The sequence below is a fragment of the Chionomys nivalis genome, chromosome 1 (genome assembly GCF_950005125.1).
Source record: "Chionomys nivalis chromosome 1, mChiNiv1.1, whole genome shotgun sequence".
NCBI lineage: Eukaryota > Metazoa > Chordata > Mammalia > Rodentia > Cricetidae > Chionomys > Chionomys nivalis.
The window spans coordinates 3829512-3854061 of NC_080086.1; the positions used below are offsets into that span (position 1 = coordinate 3829512).

The 24550-nt window shown below is 42.4% G+C and overlaps 1 protein-coding gene across 5 annotated transcripts in view; it reads left to right on the plus strand.

Moving 5' to 3' along the window:
- The first annotated feature begins 18 nt into the window (after window positions 1-18).
- Ints13 (integrator complex subunit 13) overlaps window positions 19-24550 on the plus strand; it is a 38041-nt gene continuing 13509 nt past the window's right edge. For 4 of the 5 annotated variants that reach the window (XM_057792057.1, XM_057792081.1, XM_057792073.1 and 1 more), the window contains exons 1-8: window positions 19-492; window positions 1282-1517; window positions 2841-2915; window positions 16181-16383; window positions 17249-17329; window positions 20269-20359; window positions 22616-22744; window positions 24222-24306. In XM_057792057.1, the coding sequence (XP_057648040.1) occupies window positions 1293-1517; window positions 2841-2915; window positions 16181-16383; window positions 17249-17329; window positions 20269-20359; window positions 22616-22744; window positions 24222-24306 (889 nt within the window). In that variant the 5' untranslated portion in view covers window positions 19-492; window positions 1282-1292. Of the gene's footprint in view, window positions 566-1281; window positions 1518-2840; window positions 2916-16180; window positions 16384-17248; window positions 17330-20268; window positions 20360-22615; window positions 22745-24221; window positions 24307-24550 lie in introns of all 5 variants that reach the window. The other variant, XM_057792065.1, reaches the window with a different exon arrangement.

The window sequence follows — 24550 nt, forward strand, 5'->3', positions numbered from 1 at the left end:
GTTTCCGAGGCCGGTGGAAGGCGGAGAAGGGGAGGCGGCGAGGCTGGGCTTCGCCTCTGCAGAGCCGAGGCCGGTTTGGGCCGGTTTAGGCCGGGCCGCGGCGGCCAGTGCTTGCTTTGGGGGATTCTCTCAGGTCGTCCTGGCGTTCTTCCCAACGGTTGATTGGGGACGATCGTTGAAGGCATTTTTTTCCTCCTTCCCCGTTCTTTTCACTAGCTCCGCCCTCTTCCGGTTCGGGACTCTCCTCGGAGGGGAAGGGAAGATGGCGGGGCTGTGCGAGGGCGCCGTGCGCACGCGCGGGCCCGAGTGCGCTCTCGTGCGAGCACGCGCAGGCGCGCGCTCCTGCTTTTAGGAAGCCGGTGTGTTGGGAGATGAGCGGGGCAGTCCTTCGCCGGTGGTACCCGACTCCACGGCTGTGCACCGACTCCCCACCCACCCTCCTCAGCCTTCTCCCTCGGCCTCCGTTCGTTCGCTGCAGGACCAGGCACGAAAGTAAGCGAACCTCGCTGCCGCGGGCTCCCCCGTCCGCTCGCCTTGCACACCGCCCCCCCCCACCCGCAGCCAGGTGTGTGCAGGTTGCCGAGAGGCACTTGTGCGTGGAGGGGTGCGCGGGGCGGTCCAGAGCGGCAGAGAGAATAGCGGGACCGTTAAGATGTTCGTTCTCTTGCACACTCTTGTTTCTGTTTCCCATGTGCTTTTAGAGTGTGGTTTTTTTTTTTTTTTTTTGGTCTGGTCTGTGTAAGATTTTTATGAGCGAACCAGGGGACTGCACCACGTATTCTGTGTTTTCCTTATAAAGTTTTAGAAGTGGTTCGTCCTCAGCATCTGCTTGTTTTGGGAGACATGGTGAATTCCTTTGGCGTAGTGCAGGTTGCCTGGGGAGGATGAGGGTTTGGGCTGCACGGAAAGACCCAATGTCTTGTACTTTTGCTGTCAGTCTCCTGTGGACTTTCCCTCTGCCCCTAGCACGGATCAGCATACATGCCTTTGAAGAATTGATCTGTGATATATAGGGAATATGAGTCCAATACAAATAGTATGTACAGACGTTTTCTTCTATTTTAAGCACTTTGTAAGAGAAAAGAGAATTAGGGACTCACTTTGTTAGGTAAATTGACAGCATTGTACGATGTAGCTCAGCCCTTGAACTGGCACCACAACCTTGCCTTTTGTTGAACAAAACTCTCGGAACTTAGGCACCCCGCCAAATCTTGAGGGAAACACACCTAAGTGATAAATGCTATGTACCAACATTTGACTACTATGTTTATCCTTTTACAGATTAAGACAAAATGAAGATTTTTTCCGAATCTCATAAAACAGTGTTTGTTGTGGATCACTGCCCGTACATGGCAGAGTCGTGCAGGCAGCATGTAGAGTTTGATATGCTGGTGAAGAATAGGACCCAAGGGATCATCCCTTTGGCTCCCATCTCCAAATCCTTGTGGACTTGCTCAGTAGAATCGTCCATGGAATATTGTAGAATAATGTATGACATATTTCCTTTCAAAAAGCTGGTGAGTGTTATGAACAAACTTGTGACTTGGGATGTATTTAACTGTGTAAATAGTTATGCGACTTTGCTGTAGATTTCTAACTATTGTTTAAAATGTATGTAGAACTGCTCCTTATGATTAATATTGTTTGGCATTTAACTGTGGCCAGCAGTGATGATGGCCAGTGGATGCTGAGCACTTCCAAGTTCTAGGTGGGTTCCACTACTTACGCTTATACGTTGTGCTCACTGGCCCACAGTCCTGTGAGGGAGTATTGTGCGTGCTAGGCCATGAGCAAAGTGTGTAACATATACGTGTGCTACATGTATGGAACAGGCACTTAAACTAAGTGTGTAACATATATGGAACAGGCACTAAACTGAGAACAAGTGGTATCTCGAGTGGAAGGAATGTTGAGAGGTTATTGTTTTGTATCCCTGGGTGTCCTAAAACTCTTTGCAGACCAGGCTGGCCTCCTGCTCTCAAGTGCTGAGAATAAAGACGTGCGCCACCTTCCCAGTGCCGGAAAGCTAAAAGTTTTGTTGTGTTGTTGTTAGGTTTCAGTATTTTAAATATTTCAAGATAAGCTGTCAAGTAATGCAAGTAGATGTCAGGTGTTTCGTGTTATTTGCATCCTCATCTTCCTTCACAGGGCTTGTCTGGTGCTAGGATCCCCGCTTGCAGAGCGTGCTAGGCAGGCGCTGTACCCTGCGCTGTACGTTCATCCCTTATGGTGTCCTTCAATTCGCCTTTTACTGAGGGAGAAAAGCATGTAGTTCATGTCCGTCATTTGGCCGCCAGTGCCTTGGACGGCAGAGGGCTTTCGGTGCTCTGCCGAAGTGTTTCTTTAGGCTTACCTCCAGCTCTCTGCTTGTTCTGGATTTTGTCTTTTTGGGGGTGCATTTAAATTTAAAGGCCTTTGCATCTGCGGTTTGCATACTTGGGATTATCTCTCCCTGGCTTGTTCTAGGACTGGTTGAGTAGTCAATTTGAAGGCCTCTCGGGTGCTATCTCTCTAGAGAATCCTGTCTTTTCCCACCTGACTTTGAGTAGTGAACCGAGTTGTTTCTCATAGCATTTATCGTTCTCTGAAATTTTCCTGTTCATTTATTTGCTTGTGTTTTCTGCACTGCTTTGCCACATTTCCGCCCCAGACGTTGCCCACGTTGTGACAGAACTGTTTGATCTAATACCGCATTTCCACGTACTGGGTGCCTGGATGGCAGCTGCATGTCCTAGGCATTCACATTTACAGAGCCATGAATCAGAGAGTACGTTATTTTACAGTTGTGGTGATCCTGTGATGCTAGAGTTGATTACTAATTGTTTCTTTGTATCCGTTAGGTGAATTTCATTGTAAGTGACTCAGGAGCTCATGTTTTAAATTCTTGGACTCAAGAAGACCAAAACTTACAGGAGGTATGCTTAGATTTTGAAAATTGTCTAAATGTGTAAAACTTCCTAAGAATGATTAATTTTTTTTAAAAAAATTTCTGAATCTTTGCAGAGTTTTAAAATCCCAAGTTATATGAAAAGAAACAGCTCTTTCCATTCCAGTCATACCCACCCCAAGCAAATCTCAGCTCTAGCTTCTGGTTTTTATTTACATGTTAAATATAATTTCTACATAACATGTCTTATTTATTTAGTTCTTAATTTAAATGTTATTCTGATTGTTAGTGATGATTTACTAAGATCCTCCCCCCATGCCTTTCCCTTGTTCTTTCTAATTGTTTTATCAGAATTTTTGTTTAGAATTCTGCTTTTGTATTATCCATAAAAGCGTTGTTCACTGCTTTGCCAAATATTATTTATTTGTGGAATATTGTTTATTTATATCGATTAATATGTTTGCCAAGTATTTTTTATTTGTATTGACTATTTATTTGTGGAATCTATAATTTCATTTTTCTTCCTGTATACCTGTCATTGTTCACATCTCTCAAGCTTCTCAGCCTTTCTCTGACCACCAGTGCATCAGATAGTTGAGCAGTTTGCTGTGGCCCAGTTTTCACTGACTGCGTGACTCCATGAGCTTCTGCTTTTCACATTGATTGTTTCCTCTCTGTGATCACTTGTCTGGTAGAGTGTAATGTGGCTCTTTTTATTGCTGTGTTCGATATAGAAGAAATACTTTCTCAGAATTGTGAGGGTCTTACTCCACTCTGTTCAGGTTTCTGTTGATGCTGCTGAAGAAGCCAGTGCCATTTTAACGTAAATTCCGAAGGCTTTAGGAATCCTTTCTTTCCTCATTTATATCCTGAAAGTATTCGGTGAGCACTAGTGGGTCTTTTCCCATTTGTTAGGTTGGACCTTACATTCTTAGAAATTTTCTCTGAGAAAATTCTTAGTTGTATGGTTGATACTGTTCTTGGGTCTATGCTCTGTGTCTTTCTAGAATATCTATTGATGGGCTGTTGGACTTTCTGGGTTAAAGTCGTTTTTCTTATTGAGCACTTGTGTTATTTGACTGCTTGAGCCTTCTCACTCTTACTTTTAAATTATATTTGACTATATTTTGATTTCTAAGAGCTTGTCTTTGTACTTTAATTATGTCCCTTTTTTTCAGTCTTCTTGTTTTATGGTTGCGTATGTATTTTAGAACTGGAGGTTATTATGGTTTATTTGAAGGTCAGTTTTGATCTTTATGTTCCCAGAATTTTTTTCCATGATGAGACTGTACTTAATGCCTGCTGACCTTCGGCTGCACAGTCTTGTTTATCAGCAAGGTCTGACCAGGGAGTCAGTGTGGGTAGGTATTCCTCACTGGGCTTCCCTGTGGTATAAGCCAGGTTTTCTTATAAGGAACCTCAAAATGTCACAGTCAACAGATCGTCTCTTTGGGACCCTGTAAGTTCCCCAGAGAAGGTCCTCTACTATTTTACCTGTGTGCTGTGAACTTCATCGTCAGGGTCTGCCACTCACAGGTGGGCTCTGAGATTCTTGCTACTTTAAATCTAGTACTCTTTGTTATTCCAAGAATAGATCTAGTTTTATGTGGTGGTTTAAAATTTAAATTATAGTTCTTTTGTAGCCTTTGCCATGTTTAGATGCTTAGGAAGCCACAGGCAGATAGAATTCTTGTATGAGACAGGACAAATAGGGGACAGTGCAGCTTTCCATAAAGCTCTGCTGGGCAGTGCTAGTCCAGGACCTTGCCTATGCTCTGCTGTGCTCTGTGGTGTGTGTACATGGTGCTTTGCGAGTGTGACTCTGTGTGCGTGGTGGTCTGGGGAAGGTAATTGGTCAGTGGGTTAGGGTCTGAGTCAGTTGCTGTGTGCTGACATCAGGCTATTTGTTCATTTTTCAGCACCTCCCGCAACCTTGGTTTGTATGCTGCTTGGTGCCTCCTGTAGGTGGAGTTTTCCTGTCTTGCAGCAGTTCTCAAATAAACACACTGAGGCTTATATTTGCTCAGGCTTATCACTCATTAGCTCTTACCTTTTAAGTTAACCCGTGTTCCTTATTTACACTCTGCCACATGGTACCTTTATTAGCATGGCATATTCATCTCTGTTCTCTCTGTATCTGGATGGCGACTACAGACTCTGTCCTTCTCCTTCCCAGCATTTTCAGTTTGGTTCTCCCGTCTGGCCTTATTCTGCTCAGCTATTGGTCATTCATCTCGTTTATTAAGCCAATCACAGTGACAAATCTACAGTGTACAAAGGGTTATTCCACTGTACCCTCCTATTCTGAAATGTTTCTCAGATTCTGTGGGGTGTGTCATCCTCTTGTCTTTTTTCTCCTATAGGTACCTAGATGTCAGCTTGTTCAGTCCTATTATGTTCATTGCCATTTTTTCATTGTTATAATTCTCGTTGACTCTTCTCAGACTGCTCTTACTTGTCTATCTTGTCTCCTTTTTATCTGTGGATTTTGTGCTTTTTTTTTTTATTGTGTAGGAGTGTTCTTGGGGATTACACCTATGACTTCCTGCATGCTAGGCAAGCACTGTACCATGAACTGGATCCCCTTTGTAAACTTTTGAGACTTTGAATTTATGCCTCACCTTCGTTATCTAGTATAGATGCCTGCCCCATCAGGACTGATAGATTTATGTTTTTAAAAGTTACTTTATTGTGGTCCTAGTGGAGGGAGCACAGATAAATTCAGGCTAAATTTATTAAGTTTACTATTTATTACTTAAGAACATGGAGTGTCTGGTAGCTTTTGTTTACTGCTATTGCTTAGTTTGGATAGAAGGTGTCAGTCTGCTAAATTCTTCACTGTGACATAGGAATATTTGAATTAATTTATTTAATTTTTTTCTGTTAATGGATGTCCTTCAATGGAAATAATCCCTTCCAAGGTGAGTTTTAATAGACTGCTTAAAAAAACTGTGTTTATCACAGTGTTTGGTCTTAAATATTTGTGATCAGTCATTTAAACTGTAAGCATGTCTGACTTGTCATTTTGAGGTACTGAAGAAATAGCGTTTTTATTGGCGTAGCTTTATACTTTTACCTCTCCAGAATATTCTTAATAGTCACTGTCTTTCAGGAAGTACCATGAAAAAAAACTAACGGAGCCTTTCTAGCCGTGTGTGAATAAAAACAAGCACACATTGTGTGGGTCCTCCTTTTCTGCACCCTGGGGCATAGCTAATAGTAGGTGACCATAAAAGAAGTTGCTGGGCATAATGGCAAGTCCTGTAATCCCAGCCTTCAGGAGGAATAGGCAGGGAGGATCAGGAGTTTAAGATCAATCTAGACTCTGCAGTGAGGTTGAGGATATCCTGGGCTATGGCAGATGCGGTCTCAAAGAACCAAACACAGCATACCCAATCAAGTGTCCAGTGTTGGGAGAACCCTTCATTAATACCTCCCTCAGTGCTCTGAAGTTGAGTGTGTACCAGGAAGAAATGCCACTGTGAGGACAGCTCTAGCCAGCCACTGATGTTGAAGACGTTTCTGTGTGATGTGTATACAGTACGTTGTGTTTTGGTTACCCTTATCACAACCAGTTGTCGGAAATCCTCAAGGATAGGGAGTGAAGTCAGCTGGCTGCAAATATTTGGGTTGGAGGGACTTTAGATGTCCTTTGCTCTAGTTTCCTTCTCAGGCGGGCACAGGGCCTGAGACCCCCAGCCAGCAGGGGTGGTGGTCTTTCCATTATGGCCCGCATTTCTAGCCTGTATATATGGTTTATACAAAACAGTAGTCACACTACAGGAGTTTAAATCTTACTTTTGTCTGTTAAATAAAGCTTGAGAATGCCACTGTTGTGAAATAGGGTCTTGGGTTTTGTTTTTTTTTTTTTTGATTTTCGAGACAGGGTTTCTCTGTAGCTTTTTGGTTCCTGTCCTGGAACTAGCTCTTCTAGACCAGGTGGCCTTGAACTCACAGAGATCCACCTGCCTCTGCCTCCCGAGTGCTGGGATTAAAGGCGTGCGCCACCACCGCCCGGCTGTGAAATAGGTTCTATTATTACCATTTATTTTCAGGTTAGGTGAGGAAAAGGGCCTGAAGAAGTTACAGGGATCACATAGTTAATAAAAGGCTGAACATAGTTACAGTTCATTTCTGACTCCACAGTGTCTTTTTGCTGCTTTTCCCTCTTACCAACCAGGGCTTGTTAAGCTTTTCCTAAATTACTGGGGTATATGTTGGTTTATGAATCATATTTTTCCTTCTTTGGTTACTTTTTAAAATAAACACTGCACATCTAATTAAAGAACTTTTTCTCTCTGTACATATGCAGCTTACGTGCTTCCTAAGCTTGTTCATCACTTTCCTGTCAGGCTGTGACAGAATACCCATTAGAAGCAGCTTGAGGAGGAAGGCTGTCTTTGGGTTTACACTTTCAGAGGTGTGCAGTCCCATCATGGCAGAGGAGTCGCAGTGGTGGTGGCAGCCCTGTTTGGAGCCGTCTGTGTGGGGCTGTGAGGTTAGCATATCAGGAGGCCAAGTGGGAGAACGGTAACATTCAGTGGCTTACGTTTGCTCTGGGGTACCTAGACCCAAAGGTTTCACAGCCTTGAAATAAGTGCTACCAGCTGGGGTCCAAGTGTTGAGGCATGTGAGCCTGTGAGGCTATTTCGGCCCAAGCCATAGCAAATACAAGCTGTTTGCTGGATTTCTGATGTAGGTGGGTCTTCTATCTGTTGCTTTCATTGGTTAATTAATATAGAAAACTGCTTGGCCTGATAGGGCAGAACTTAGATAGGCGGAGTAGACAGAACAGAATGCTGGGAGGAAGAAGGCAGTGAAGCAGACGATATAGCTCTCCTCTCCAAGATGGACACAGGTTAAGATCCTTCCTGGTAAGCCACCACCTCGTGGTGCTACACAGATTATTAGAAATCGGTTAATCAAGGTGTGAGAATTAGCCAGTAAGAGGCTAGAGCTAATGGGCCAAGCAGTGTTTAAAAGAATACAGATTCCGTGTAATTATTTCGGGTAAAGCTAGCCGGGTGGCGGGAAGTGGCCCGCGCTCCTCCATCTACAGATTTCCTTTCTGGATTAGTGCTGCCGAAGCCTGTTTGTAGCAGTTGAGGAGCGCCAAGCCAGTGTCTCTCTAAACAGCTTCACACCAGCAGATTCATAGTGTGCACTGAGACTACGCATCAATATTGATACAGATACACTTTTAGTTTCAGTGCTCACAAAACATGTACTTACGGAGTACAAAGTGATATTTTAATACATGTATACATTGTATAATATTCAAATCAGGTAAGTAATATTTGTCTCTGTAAAAATTTAACATTTCTTTTTGGGGTGGGGGATTGAGACAGGGTTTCTCTGTAGCTTTGGAGCCTGTTCTAGAACTCTGTAGACCAGGCTAGTCTCAAACTCACAGAGATCCTCCTGCCTCTGCCTCCTGAGTGCTGGGATTAAAGGTGTGTGCCACCACCGCCCGGCAAATTTAACATTTTTTGAGACTGAAAACTTTTAAAATTCTTTCTTGAGATAGGGATATAACTAAGTTGGTAGAATACTTAAGTAGTAGGCATGAAGCCCTGCATTCAGATCTGAAGCACAGCATGAAGCCAGGTGTGGTGGTGAATGAAGTCTCAGCGCTGGAGTTGAAGGCAGTTCTGAAGTCAAAATTGTCCTCAGCTGCATAGAGTTTGAACCTAGCTTGGGATACCCGAGACCCTCTCTAAACAAACAATCTTAGTTTTAAGAAGTGTGTACAATATATTGTCATTATGTAAAATTACCTTATAAACTAGTTCTCCTTTTCCTTCTACTCTGGGTCCTCTTGGGAATCAAACTCAAATTGTCAGGCTTGACAGAAAGCTCCTTTCTCCACTGGGCCATCGAGCAGCCCTCCTTCCTTTTGATGCTAAAGCTAGGTGTCTCTGGCTGCTTGGATCCTGTGAAGGTTTCCCTGTGACAAAGAAATGACATGTACAAATGCAGTGAAAGTGATGTTTAGCATATGTACATTGTGTGGTGTTCTAGCCTGGTAATCAGTTCTTTACAGTCACAAAACCACATACTACAGAAGTCCATTAGCATGAAAAGACCTGAACAGAGAAATTGACAGAAAGACTAGTGATTGTCTGGAAGTAGGGGATTAAGAAGTATTAATAACAATGCATATGGGGATGATTTTGAGGTGGGGGACTGCTTTAAAATTGACTGTGGTAATCACTACACATAGCTGCGGATGTATTGAAATTTTAGCACTAGTACATTTTATAATTTTATACTTTAAATAGACAGATTTCATGGTATATGAATTATTCTCAATACAGCTTTTTAAAAAAGTTGTCTGTGTGCCATGTGCCTGTGGTCCTAGCTACTGACGAGGGTGAGGAAGAAGGACTGTTTGAGAGCTCAAGCAGCATATTAACCATAAAACATATAATCTCACACACTTCCCGACACTACAGCTTCTGAGAAATGAATAAATAAGGATGTTGAAAGGTTTCATGTAATATTGTATTATCACAAAATTTCATAAATTTATTTGGTATTCTGAGTATCATGAACTCTCATAGCAGAATATCTCAAAATACTCAAAGTAATAAAACATTAATATATAATAAGCAATATATTATACCCTACCAATAATATTTAATATTAAATTATTTTCAAAAAAAATCTTAACACTCCAGCTTTGGTGGCCCATGCATTTAATTCCAGCACCTGAAAGGCAGACAACACAGGTGGATCTTGATGAATTCAAAGCCAGCGTGGTCTACATAAACAGCTACAAGCCAGCCAGGGCTGCATAGTTAAATCTCATCTCAGAAAGAAAAGAAACAAAAACAAAAGACAAGTGAGTGACACGTTTTCACTCAACTAAACAACAGAGCAGGAGGAGGAGACAGGAGGCTGTCCTGCAGCCATCTCAGAAGCGTCTTTGACTTTGCATTTACATCATGTTTAAGGTTCATCCATGGTGTTGTTTATGTACTGTGTGTGTGCATGGTGTGTGTCTGTGTACCCGTGTGGAGATCAGGACAGCCTTGTGGACCTTTCTCTCCTCCCATCTTTACCTGGTTCTGCACTGAACTCAGGTCCTCGAGCTTGTGTCATCAGATAGCAAGAAACCTGAGCCTTCTCCCCACCTCTCTTCATTACTTTCTTCAGACTGTTGATTGGGTGTGCGTGTGTGCTTCATTTTGTTTATCTCTCAGGCATTGGACATTTGAGGCTGTTTTGAATAATGCTGGGAACACCTATATATATGGTTTTCGTGTGAAAATTATGATCCCTTTCTGGTTTGTTTTTTGAAACACATTTAAGAGTGGAGTTGTTTGGTGACTTGGTAACCTGTATTTGACACTTTGAAGAACCGCCAAGCTGTTTGACAGTAATAGCTGCAACTTTGACCCCTTCCAGCAGCGATGGGGTTTGCTTTTCTGTAAGTGCTGGTCAGTGCTTATTATCTGACTTCGGATTCTAGATGCCTAGTGCATTTAATGATACTCCATGTAGAAATTGTTCTTTCTGCATGTGCTTACTGGCCATTGTGTATGGTCATTGGCAAGTTCCCTACTTAGCTCCTATGCCTGTGTTTTAAATTTGTCTAAAATTTTTTATTACATTTATGTAGGGAAGTGGGGTTTCTTCGTGTGCCACTTGTACAAGTGGAAATCAGAGAAGAGCTTGGTGGAGTTGGTTCCTCTTCTGCTTTTGTGTGGGTTCTGAGAATGGAAGTCAGGTTGTCAGGCTAGGCGGCATTGAAGCATCTCTCGGTGCCGCTCTGGGTACACGTGCAAGACTGATGCACACATGCCCTGGGCTGTCTTTGCACGAGTGCACTCTCCATAACTGCTGCTTTGCACGGTTTTTAAGTCAGTTAATTTCAGTCTGTCTTTCTACTTTGTTCTTTGAGATGATTTGGCTGATTTGGATCCCTTGCTGAATCAGCTCTGTAAACACAAAGAATCAGCCAAAACTGACAGGAGCCACACTGAAGCTATAGATACGTTTGGGTGATGTGCATCTTAGCAGTATAAGGTCTTTCAGGCCTTGAGGACAGGAAGTTGTTCTGTGTCTCTAGATCTTTAATTGCTTTATCAGTGTTTTGTAGTTTGGAGTGTAAGCTTTTTATTTATTTTGTTAAATTTATTAAGTATTTTTTTCTTTTAAGAGTCATTGTAAAATTTTTTCTTAATTTTTTTTTTGGATTATTCATTCTAAGTGTATAGAAATACAATTTTTTGTGTATTGATACTATATCCTGTAACTTTGATGAATTACTAAATTAATTGGCAGTACTTGCGATTGAACCTGTAGCCCCATGCATGCTAGACAAGGGCTCTCCCACTGAGCTACAGTTGCAGCCTGGTGTTCATTAATTCTAGTAGCTTTTTAATGGATTCCTCGGGGTTTCCTGTACTCAACATTATGTCTCCTGCAGTGTAGGAATAGTTCTACTTCTTGTCCTCCACTCTGAATCTGTAACATGGGGGCCCTATTTGTTGTTGGGGTTTTTGTCCCGCTCGGTACTCCACAACTGTTTGGCCCCAAAGAAAATCACACATAGGTCTCCATAAATTATAAGCTGATTGGCTCATTAGCTTTAGCCTCTCACTGGCTAACTCTCACATCTTGATTAACCCATTTTTCTGATCTAAGTTAGCCATGTTGCTCAGTACCTTTTTCAGTGGGGCAGATCACATCCTGCTGCTTCGGTGGTCCAGGCAGGAGTGGGAGGAATCAACTTCCTCCTTCCCAAGAATTCTCCTGTTTTCATTACATCATTTGTACTTCCTGTCTAGTTTTCCCGCCTATATTTCCTTCCTGGCCAATCAGTGTTTATAATATGATTAACAGAATACAGACAATTCTCCCGCACCATGAATCCATACATTTCCTTTTCTTTTCTAATTGTCCTGACTAGAGCATTGAAGTTGAACGTGTAAAAGTGGGGAGGAGGAGGCGCAAGTCAAATAATCCCAAGATAACTCTAAAAGATTTCAAGATTTATTGTAAGGAGAAAACTCACGGGGGGGGGGGGGGGGTGAAGCATGGGAACTAGAGCCCAAGGCCAGTGGTTTTCTCTGAGTACCCAAAAAGTCACACCCCAACCTGGTCCAGCCTCTTAAAGGCCATTGGCTGAAGGAGGTTCCCCATCACCTCCCCCTTTTGTCTAAATAAGAGAGTTCCAAACCAAATACAAACTATATGCACTAGGAACATATTTCAAGTATAAAATTAGAATTACAACCAGCATAAACAATATTAAGCAAGGAACATACACTAAATGTTTTATCCTAAGGAGTCTAAGTCTTGAATTGGAAAAGGCTTGGCTAGATCATAAGAGGATGGTAACTACAACTATCTAATCTTCAACCCCATCGAAGGCCGGAGAAGGGAGATAATATTACTTGAGTAGGCAGGAAATGCAATCAAGCAGCTTCCAAAATGTGCAGTATATGACAGAGACAACTGGCTACCTGAGCAATCACCCAAAGTCTCATTTGCAATGTTGAAGCAACCAACTTTGGCTAAGGCCTAGAGTAAATGACAGACCGAGGCAGGAAAATTTTCAGAACTGTCTTACCCTGTCCTGGCAAGGTTTGGCAGTCTTTTTCTTGTATCCTGCTTGTCCAGTCTGGACATCATGTACTTTGTCAGTGGCCGAGGCATGGGCAGTTTGTTGCCCAAAGGCCAGTTGTGACAAGAAGAAAACAAACTCCAAGTGGAGTGTCTGTGGTGCTCATCACTGCTGCCAGGAGCAACCGTGTCTCACGTCAACAGAACCCTAAGTTATTTAAAGAAAACAGACCCCAAGTGGAGTGTCTGTGGTGCTCAGCACTGCTGCCAGGAGCAACCGTGTCTCACGTCAACAGAACCCTAAGTCATTTAAAGAAAACAAACTCCAAGTGGAGTGTCTGTGGTGCTCATCATTGCTGCCAGGAGCAACTGTGTCTCACGTAAACAGAACCCTAAGTTATTTAAATGCCATGTTTTACAGGTCTTTGAAGTGGTTGAAGATTACCTATCTGTGTAAAGAACCTAACTAGTCTGACTATAAGTATAACAAACATGAATGACTATTAACCTATAATACTTAATTCCTGTATAATTTAAAGACTACAACTTCATATCAGAATATTAAACAATTTAAACAGTGAATGAGGATAATGACCTCAAAATATAAACAATGTACACTTGGGAGGCAGAGGCAGGCTGATCTCTGTGAGTTCGAGACCAGCCTGGTCTACAAGAGCTAGTTCCAGGACAGGCACCAAAGCTACAGAGAAACCCTGTTTCGAAAAAAAACAACAACAAAAACAAAACAAAACAAAAAAAATCCCTTAGTACCGCGAGAACAAAGGCTTTGTTCCACCATACTTAATTCTTTTGATTTGTAACCTGCCCAAGCTAACGCCAAAAGATTTTAAGTTTATTATTTATTGTAAGGGAAAAACTCACAGAACAGGAACAGGGGTCCAGTCTCATGGTGTGGACAGGCGAGAGCTGGGCAGGCTGATGGTTTTCGCTGAACCTGGTCCAGCCTCTTAATGGTCATTGGCTAAAGGAGGTTCCCATCAGAGCATCCCTGCAGTGTTGAGTAAAACGGTGAGAGCCCATCCTGGCTGTGTCTGCCGTTAGTTAGTCCTGAACCGTGTGCAGTGTGGTGCCCGCAGAGGGTTTTCAGGGGTACCTTTTATCTGAATGTTCCCAGTTCTTTAAGTTTTATTTTTATTTTGTCAGAACCTTTGTCTGGGTATATGTGAGGTGATGTGGTTTGGGATTATTGGTAATGTGACTTACATTAGCTTTGTTTTGATGCTAAGTTAACTTTCTTTTCCCTTTTAATTCTTTGCAATTTTTTAATTTAATTTAATTTTAGTTTTTTTTTGTGAGTGTGTGTGACAGGGTTTCTCTATGGAACAGCCCTAGCTGTCCTGGAACTAGCTCTTGTAGACCTGGCTGGCCTCAAACTAAGAGATCTGCCCGCCTCTGCCTCCCAATTTCTGGGATTAAAGGCATGTGCCACAATTTTTAAATTTAATTGTTGATCATATTCTTCCTCCCCTCCAAGTCCTTCCAGATCCTCTCCCCCTCAATACTCACCCAACTTTTATTTCTTTCTCAAAAAATAAAACCTCAAAACAATAGCAAACCTTCCCCCAAAACCAATAATATAAAATGAAGCATTACCCCAAACAAAAAAAAATTAAATAAAACACCAAACAGCAACCAAATAAAAGCAAAAACCTGTGGCGTCCTTTCTATGTTGGCCAGCTAGTTGCTCCTGACCCGGAGGCCTGTCCTAGAATAGTTGATATATCTAGCGTCACTCCATTGGAGAAAACTGATTCCCCTTTCTAAGCACGTGTAAATGACAGTTCAGTCATTTACCTTTACACTAGTGACTAGGTTTTCACTTGTTCATTCATTTTTAAGAATATAACAAAATAAAATGTAGTAAGAATTTTATAAAAGCTGTCACATTGAAGTTGGACAAGACACACCATCAGAAGGAAAGAGTCCAAGAGAGGGCAGGCACAAAAATGAGGGACCTGCTTGTTTGCACACTCAGGAGTCTCATGAGAATACTAACCTGGAAGCTGAAATATTCACAGAGGACCTGGTGCAGACCTTTGCAGGCCCGTGCACGCTTCTCGGTCCCTGAGTTCATGGAAGCTTTGTTCGTGTTAGGGTAGAGTGTTGTGTTCTTGGTGACCTCCCTCTCCTCTGAACCTTACACTCTTTTCCACCTCCTCTTCCAAGGAGTTCCCTGACCTCTGAGGAGAATGATTTTATGGAGACATCCCATTTAGGGCAGAGTGTTTGCTTTAGTTAGGGTCATGGTAGATGCCATGACCACAGCAAGTCTTATAAAAGAAAAAAACCCTTTAATTGGGGCTGGTTTACATTATCGTCATGGTGGGAAGCATGGTGGCATGCAGGTGCTGGACAGGTAGCTGAGCATTCTACCTCTGGATCCAGAAGCAACAGGAAGAGGCAGTGAGCCACTGGTCCTAGCTTGTGCTTCTGAACCCTCAGAGCCCACCCTCTACTGACACACTTCCTCCAACAAAGCCACACCTAACAGTGCCACTCCCTATGGGCCTTATTCAAACCACCACAGTGTTCCAAGGTCTCTCACTCTGAGTAATATCTGGCTGTGGGTCTCAGTATTTGTCCCAATCTTCTTCCAGAGGAAGCTTCTCTGATGATGGCTGATAAGGCATTGATGTGATACCATTATGAGACATTTGTCACTACGTGTTTCTAGACCACTATTTGGTTTTATCCTAGATCTTTGATTTTCTAGTCTCAGGTTATTAAACACACAAGCAGTATCAGATATGGGTTCCATCTCATGGAATGGCCCTTAAGTCAGGTCAGTTACTGATTGGTTACTCCCACAAGCTTTGTGCCATTATTACCCTAGCCTATCTTGCAGATAGTACACCTTTGCAGATAACAGATGTTAGTGTTTTGAGTACGTGCAGAATACCTTTCTGCAGGAAAGATGTTGGGATGTAGGGCGAAGGCCCTGTAGGCACCAGCTCGACATATCTGTCCAGTGAGGTGTATAGGTGTTGTCTTCAGCAGTGGGGCCTTGCTGTCAGTTTGTGGAGAGCAACCTGTAGTCTTGGCAACGGCCAGGGTTTGGGGGTCCCATGGGGCCCCTTTGGCAAACAACTCAATTAGATGTAACTCAATCCTGGTACTGTAAGCTTCATTTGGTGACAAGAGATGGCCATTTGGGACTCTGTCTCCCCCATTATTTGGAGATTTCGCTTAGATCGCCTTCATATATGTCTGTATTTTAGAAAGTTTTCTACTGTATTAGGTTTCCATATTACCCTTCAAATATGCCTTAATTCTAGTTGTCTCTCCCCTCCCATATTTCCTCTGTAACCCCTACTCCCCTCCCCACTTGATACTGAATTAGCTTTCCTTCTTGACAGAAATCTTCCATGGTCATAATGTGTGTGTTGTTAGATTTGACTTGCTAGTATTTTGTTAAGGGAGTTTGTATCCATATATATGATTATTTTTTATTTTATGTACATTAGTGTTTTGCCTTGTATGTCTGCGTGAGGGTGTTAGATCTTTTGGAACTGGAGTTGCAAGCAGTTGTGAGCTGTCATATAGGTGCTGATAATTGAACCCTTTGTGAGAGCAGCCAGTGCTCTTAATTACTGAGCCGACTCTCCAGCCCCTTTTAAGGAAGCATTGGTTTGTTTTCTCAGGATGTGTTGTCTCGTGTGTCATATTGTTTTCAACATAGTTGTCTCTCCCTTCACTTAGCTCATGGCAGCACTGGCTACTGTGGGCCCCCCTAATCCTCGGGCAGATCCAGAGTGCTGCAGCATTCTGCATGGGCTTGTTGCAGCCGTGGAGACCCTTTGCAAAATTACTGAATACCAACATGAGGCTCGCACTTTACTCATGGAGAATGCAGAGCGAGTTGGGAACAGAGGACGAATAATCTGCATTACAAATGCAAAGAGGTGGGTCATTGATCACAGTGGTCCTTTCCCTGAGAGAATTTTACTACTATTATGTTTTTATTTTACAAACTCTGGATAGCCTGTAAATATGTAAGTATATGCAAATGGCTTTCTCTGCTTTATTTCAAGATCCATCTTTAGAAACTGCATATGTTCATGCATACCTGCAATCCTAGTACTTGGGAGGCAGGGATCAGAAGATCACGCTGTGTTTGAAGCCAGTGTAGCCTATGTAGTGAGTTCTAGGCTGTCCAGGGCTATAGAGCAAAACTGTCTCAAAAAAATAATCTTGATGAAAATTGTTTATATTATTATGTTTATATTATTATTTTTTCTTCACTGAGTTTTTAGCTAATAGTTTGATATTATGAACGTGTATGCTCAAGACAGTCTTTGCTGAAGTAATTTTTTTTTTTTTTTTTTTTTTTTTTGGTTTTTCGAGACAGGGTTTCTCTGTGGTTTTGGATCCTGTCCTGGAACTAGCTCTGTAGACCAGGCTGGTCTCGAACTCACAGAGATCCGCCTGCCTCTGCCTCCCGAGTGCTGGGATTAAAGGCGTGCGCCACCATCGCCCGGCTGAAGTAATTTTTTTTAAGTATGTATATGTATGTTTTTGTATGTGAGTCTTGCACACGAGTAGAGGTGCTACAGAGGCTAAAAGACGAGTTACAGCCAGTTGTGAGCTGCTAGACTTTAGTGCTGGGACCAAACTGAGGTCCTTTGCGAGAGTGGGACGCGCACTTAGCCTCTGAGCGCCCCCTCCAGGCCCTGCTGAAGGAATTTTAAGTGTCAGCACCCGCATACAGCTGAATGGTGGCTTTGATTTTTTTCTTACTGTTTGTTCCTTCTCTCTTTAATAACATAGTGATAGCCATGTACGGATGCTCGAAGACTGTGTCCAGGAAACAATTCATGAGCATAACAAGCTTGCTGCAAACTCAGATCAGTGAGTATAATTCATAGATGAAATAACTGTCTTTAACTTCATATGATGGTATGCTTTTCATACTTATTTGCAATAATTTTAGTGTTGATAGCATTTCCTTGATTTTTCTCAGTTAACAAATTAGCCTAAAGCTGTAACTTTGAGCCTTTAATCCTAGCACTTGGGAGGCAGAGGCAGGCGGATCTCTGTGAATTCGAGACCAGCCTGGTCTACAAGAGCTAGTTCCAGGACAGGCTCCAAAACCACAGAGAAACCCTGTCTCAAAAAAACAAAAAAAAAAAAACAAAAAAAAACTTTGTTTCTGTTTTCCTTATATTTTAGAATATTACTTTTCTCTCACAAAAAGGTGCTCAGAATGATAAAATAATACACACATTTATAATGCACATTTGTTTTGATAGCTTATATCATGCCCTGCTAGGAACTTATAAAATATGCAAATTGTGGGTGTCGTTACTCATTATTTACTAGTTCATAATGTAGCAGTTCTTTGCATTGTATGAATTTATTCTTAAATAGCAGTTGAAAAAGAAAACATTCTTGTATTATCTCGTAGCGCTCTGCTGCTTTATGGACACCACCTGGGTGTCCTTGGGTCACTGGGGCTGTTACAGCCCCGCAGATGGAGAGCTCAGCCCAGTCCCTCGGAACTGTACACCTCCCTCCCTTTCAGAAACAGTGTCAGCCTGACGCCATCGCCATCAGTTGTGCCCCCCTGGGGATTGACAGTTGACAGTGAACACTAGTGTGCTAGTGTGCTGTGAAGGGTGCAGATGGAGCAGGTGTGCTATGATTGTGAACACGAAGGGTGCAGATGAAGCAGGTGAACCACACAAAGAGGGAAAGTTCTAAGTGCAGGAATTTTGGCCCCTTGGAGATTAATGTGCTGTGTTTGCCGTGTGTGTATGTGTTCGTGTTTCAGATCGCTGTGGTAGTTTGAGTGGACTTGGCCCCCATAATCTCATAGGGAGTGGCACTGCGAGGAGGTGTGGTTTTGTTGGAGTGGGTATGACCTTTTTAGAGGAAGTGGGTCACTGGGGCAGGCATTGTGCCCAGGATACCACCTAGTGTCTCTGTCGACTTCCTTTGCCGACAAGCCAAGATTTAGCCGCCTCACTCACGTCTGCCTGCCACCACCATGCTCCCTGTCACGACAGTGGACTGAACCTCTGAAACTCTAAGCAAGCCACCCCAATTGAATGTTTTCATTGTAAGAGCTGCCGTGGTCGTGGTGTCTCTTCACGGCAATAGAAACCCTAACTTGGACAATCCCTGAGCCCTTTATCGCAGGGACTTTTGTGGAGATGTCACACACGCATGACTGGTTATTTATTTCCTGGCCCCTCTTTCTTTCCTGAAGGATGGCAGGGTGGGACTTGAAGGTCCCAAGTTTCTATTCATAGCATTGACTTTCTGGTATCATCTTCCCCGTCTAGGCACTGTGGAGAGTCCCAGGAGTTAGGTCATTAGCACAAAAGGACTACCACCCAGGGAACTCCTAAAGAGTTAAGAACCAACTGTCAAGAACCTACATCCAAGATCAAATTGTAGAGAGCAGAAGATACTGTTAGTACCATAGTACTTAGGACTTTATAAGGGTTTCAGGACTTCTGTCCCATCTGCCAGGACAACAGACCAAAGTGTACATGTTACAACACAGCCAGTAAGGGCATGTTTATGGCAGTCGTACTGGACTGCAGTTTAACTGAGCAGTTACTAATTTTCTTACGTGGAATTGAACTATTCTTAGTAGAAGGGTTCTCAAGTGTTTAGTAATGGCCTTTACAGTTCACTTGAGAATGGCTTAGTGTCTTAGTTAGGGTTCTGCTGCTGAGGAGACACCATGGCATGGCGGCTCTTATACAGGAAAACACTTCATTCAGGTGCCTTACAGTTGAGAGGCTTAGTCCCTTATCGTCATGGCAGACATGGCAGCATGCAGGCCGACATGGTGCTGGAGAAGGAGCTGAGTTTCAGACATCTTTATCTGCAGGCAGCAGGAGATGAACTAACTAGACATAGCTTGACACGGTGGTATTCTTCCAGCAAGATCACATCTACTTCAGCAAGGCCACACCTCCAAATAGTGCCACTCCTTGAGCTTATGGGGCCAATTCCGTTCAAACTGCCAGACTCAGTAAGAAACATTAGTTCCTCTATTGAGAGTCAGAGAGAACACAATGTAGCTACCAGTGAGTGTGTGTAATGTGCCTTGTAGAATATATGGATCTTCACTGAATGTATGACTGTCAGCTCCTCTGCAGAAAACAAGGCTAGGGGAGGGCTGGGGAGATGGTTCCAAGTCTAACAGCATGAATTCAGACCTATACAGCAAAGGAGAGACTCCCACAAGTTATCCTCTGACCTCCACATGTGCACTGTATGCTCCCTCCCATAAATAGATAAATTATAATTTTAAAAAACTGCAAAAAATTATTTTCCTTGTGATAATTATAGAAAATTAAAAGACCTTTCTCATTATTGTTATTTTTTCGCTTTAAACAGATTTTTATTATGCAAAGATTGTCACATAATTGGATACTTCTCTGCTTTGTACAGTTTCTTACTCCACAAAAGGCCTTTTCTGATCTCTCATCTGGTAGTGGCAGCAGTAGTAGCATTGCGTCAGTGACTTCAGTTGAAAGCACGGCCCTGATACATGGCTGTGGCACCCACCATCAGTGTTGTATTATTTAAATACACAGATAAGTTCTGCGTTTCGCTTAAACTTGTGTAGTTATTCTCTAAGTATTTATACAAACACAATAGTTGTCTACCATGTAACTGCTTAACTCAGTGTTAGCAGTCATGTCTGTTTATGGTCCTGCCCTAGCTGAGTATAGTGATATACTGTTTATTGTGATAACGTGGAAGTAGTTTGCTTCTCTGTATTCTTTACAGTATCTAGTCTAACATTTTAAGTGAAAGTTTTTTTTAAGTCTCATGCAGATTCAAAAATGTGAGTTGGTCTTGATTCACACCTACCCCGTTGGTGAAGACAGCCTTGTGTCTGATCGTCCTAAAAAAGAAGTAAGTGCAGAGGTGCTGCCGAGAGGGGTGTGAGTGAGAGAGAGCTCAGCGATGCTGAGTGCTGGTACTGAGCGGATCAGAGTGCTGGGCTTGCTGCCAGGAAAGTATTAGAAAGTCTGAAAACAAGCCTCTGTGCTCGATAGCTATGGTCGGAATAGACCGTTGTGATTACAGACTTGACGTGCCTCCTGTTCCGCTTCACCAGTGACGTTTATTGTAATATGACCTGTTGCAAGTCCAGAAACTTTATCCTAGTGTGTGGATTTTAGTTACTTTAATAACTTTAATTCTTTACCCATCTTGAAAAATAGTACATTTTAATGAAATACCCTCTGATAGCAAAGGAACCAACTTATATATATGTTCAGGGAAAACCTACTTTCTAACTTTTACTTTAAAAAAAAATAGAAATTTTAAATAAAAAGATAATTTTGTAGGTTAATAAGTATAGTCACATTGCATCTTTATTGGTAGTCTGTATTTAGAAATGTAAATTATCCATTTATGTAGTTATAGTAAATGTATAATAGTATACGCTAATGTTTATTTTGTATTTTTAATTTAAACTTGTTCACTATTACTTTAGTCTATGAATTATTTAAGTGGTACTTTCAAGTTGTCTCTATCATATTTTAGGTAGTTTCCTGATTATTTTATGCTTCTTTTAATGAGACAGTAGGTTGGTTTTCCTTTTTGGTAACTAAAATTAATTATTATTGCCCTGAAATGAATAAAATTTTGTTAGTTTACTGTTTTATGAAGTTCTTACTCTTTTGAGTTTTTGGGGGGCCCACCACCGAGCTTCCAAATAAATCACACACAGAGGCTTATTCTTAGTTTTAAATGCTTGGCCTTAGCTTGGCTTGTTTCTTTCCAGCTTTTCTTAAATTATCCCGGCTACTTTTTGCCACTGGGCTTTTATCTTTCTTAATTCTGCATTCCCTTCTTTACTTCTCTCTGCAGCTTGCTGTGTAGCTCATTTCCTCCTCTCCGTGTTCTTGCTCCTTGGTCCTTCTGTTTTATTCTGTCTGCCAGCCCCGCCTGTCCTTGCTCCTGCCTTGTATTGGCTGTTCATCTCTTTATTAGGACCATCAGGTGTTTTAGACAGGCACAGTAACACAGCTTCACAGAGTTAAACAAATGAACGAACAAATGCAGTGTAAACAAAAATCACACACCTGAAAATATTATTCCCTAACAGTTTACATTTTAAGAGAGAGTTTCTCTCTGTAGCCCATCTGCCTGCCTCTTCTCACTGGGTGCCGGGGTTAAAGGAGTGCTTACTACATCCGGCGTTAGCTCTGCACTTTACTGCCTGACCTCACACTGTAATGAAGCCCAAAGCCAAATGTTTGCGGTGATTTTCATGTTCTTTCTTTCTTCCTTTCTCTCTCTCTCTCTCTCTCTCTCTCTCTCTCTCTCTCTCTCTCTCTCTCTCTCTTTCTCTTTCTTTCCTTCTTTCTTTCTTTTTTATTGGCTTTTTGAGACAGAGTTTCTCTGTGTAACAGCCCTGGCTCTGCTGAAACTCACTTTGTAGACCAGACCAGACTGGCCTTAAACTCACTGAGATCCGCCTGCCTCTGCTTCCCAAGTGCTGGGATTAAAGGCGTGCGCTACCACCGCCTGATGCTTCTTAATTTTTATCTGCAGTGTTGTCCTCTATAAAGTGAATTGTTTTTCTTATAGAATCTCTATGTGATTTCAAGTCTTATTTGCATATTGATAATAAGAAATTATAAAATATCAATACATATTTAGTACATGCTTCCAGTCTAGGTTTGAAGAGGACGATGACTGTCTGTATTGTGTACAGAAGAAACTTCATTGATGAAATAATTATCCTGGCTAACTTTTACATTCCTTCCCCCCAGCACACACACACATTTTAAACCCACTCAGTACTTAGCGGTCTGTAGTAGGACCCCGCGGGGCTGTTGTGCAGCAGTGGCTCACGGGTCTGTAGTAGGACCCCGCAGGGCTGTTGTGAGCAGTGGCTCACGGTCTGTAGTAGGACCCGCGGGGCTGTTGTGCAGCAGTGGCTCACGGTCTGTAGTAGGACCCCGCAGGGCTGTTGTGAGCAGTGGCTCATGGGTCTGTAGTAGGACCCCGCAGGGCTGTTGTGAGCAGTGGCTCACGGCCTGTAGTAGGACCCCGCGGGGCTGTTGTGCAGCAGTGGCTCACGGGTCTGTAGTAGGACCCCGCGGGGCTGTTGTGCAGCAGTGGCTCACGGCCGCCTTTCTTGGGACTTTCCTGCAGTTGTCCCCGGTTTTGACCAGTGAAGTCCACAGTGTCCGAGCTGGGCGGCATCTGGCCACCAAGTTGAATGTTCTAGTACAGCAGCATTTTGACCTGGCTTCAACGACCATCACAAACATTCCTATGAAGGTAGGCAGTTCTGGAGCTCTTCTGTGCTTTTTGATTATTTGCTTGACATTCCTTATTCACTTTAATTGAACCTTTACTTTTTCTCCCTATATCATATTTTGCTTTGCTAGCCCACATTCAGTGTCTTTGAACAGGTCAGTAAATCCTGAGAATCAAAAGAAAGGATCACAGAACAAATGTTATATTGTTACTATTTCTAATAAGAACATGTCACCTGAGATTTTTAAGAACTATGTTCTTATTATTTTTATCAAAATGTATCTTAAATTATTTCTCTGTGATTCTTTTCCTGAGAGCTGTGTTACTAGATTTTACTTTGTGTGTTTGAGTGGATCTTTTATTTCCTGTGCTTTCATTCTTACCCACCCAAATGTGAAGACGTCTGACTAAGGAAGGGTAGCTCAGGCTCCTAGGTGATTAGCACTCTCCTGGTAAGGAGCCATGGATGTGAGTATAGTTTCAGCGGTTGATTTTCTCAGGACTCTGTCGCTCTCTATTCATATTATCGTTCACTTGTCAGGACCAGCAGCACGCCTGACCCGCAGTAGGGGGTAAATGAGTCGTTACTATTGAATCCGTCCGAAACTACTCTGACCTAAAGTCTCACAGTGACTTTGACTTTCTTGGAGTCCTGTTTCAGTTTTTTCTTTTTTGCTTCTTATTTTTGAGACAGGGTTTTACTTTATAGTCCATACTGACTTGAAACGTGATCCTCCTGCCTCGAGCTCTGCAATACTGGGATCACAGATGTGAATCACGGTACCCCAGCCTTGTTTTCAGTTATTTTGCCTCTCTCCCATGGGTACTAAATTGCATGAGCAATTCCAACTTCATTGGCTCTTTACTGGGAGTTCTAGGAGACCTTTGAGAATGGCTTTGCTGAGAGGCCGTGAACAAGTGAAATAGTCTTAACAACCCATGCTCATAGCTGAGTTATAAGACATGCCGGGAAGGCAGCGAGCAACCTGCTTGTTGGACCTGACACTTGCCCCTAGTCTCTCTGTTAATAGATAATGCCAGAAACAAACTGCTAAGCTCGTTTATTAGTGTTTGCTACTTTAAATAATTGGTGTCTGTTAACTCACTGCAAGTATTTAAAGATGCTGTTGCCTGTTTTTAACAACTATATTAAGTTCAACTTACATAAATATATTTGTGTATAAAAACTATTGGCAAGAAAAAAATATATATATATATTTATAGTAAATTAAAAATTTCTACAAGAGTCATTTGTGTTGATTCTGGCATGAGAAAGTCATTACCCCAGTGTCTGTTGAGCTCATAGTTGGACAGTGGAGTTCATTCACTGTTGGACAGTGCTGTATCTTTAAACAAATGATGGGGCCAACCATCCTCTTATTTAGCTGACTGGGGCAGAATGGATTTGACCTCACTTTAAGAAAAAGCAAAGTAATTTATTGCATTATTTTTTATAAGCAAACCCAGGTAATTAAAGTGTCTTAAACTTTGCTTAAAGGAAGAGCAGCATGCCAACACATCCGCCAACTATGACGTGGAGCTACTTCACCACAAAGACGCACACGTAGATTTCCTCAGAAGTGGTAAGAGGCCTGACCCGTTGTTCCGGCCACGTACACAGACTGACCTCATCTCTGTCCAACTCCTCTGCAGTGACCCCATCGTAGTTCTTGTCCACTTGATACAATTAGAGCCACCTGGGAGGACGGAATCTCAGCTGGAAAAAACATCAGATTGGCCTGTGAGCGTGTCTTAGAGTCTGTTACTGTGAAGAATCATCATGACCATGGCATCTGTCGATAGAAGGAAACATTCCATGTGGTGACT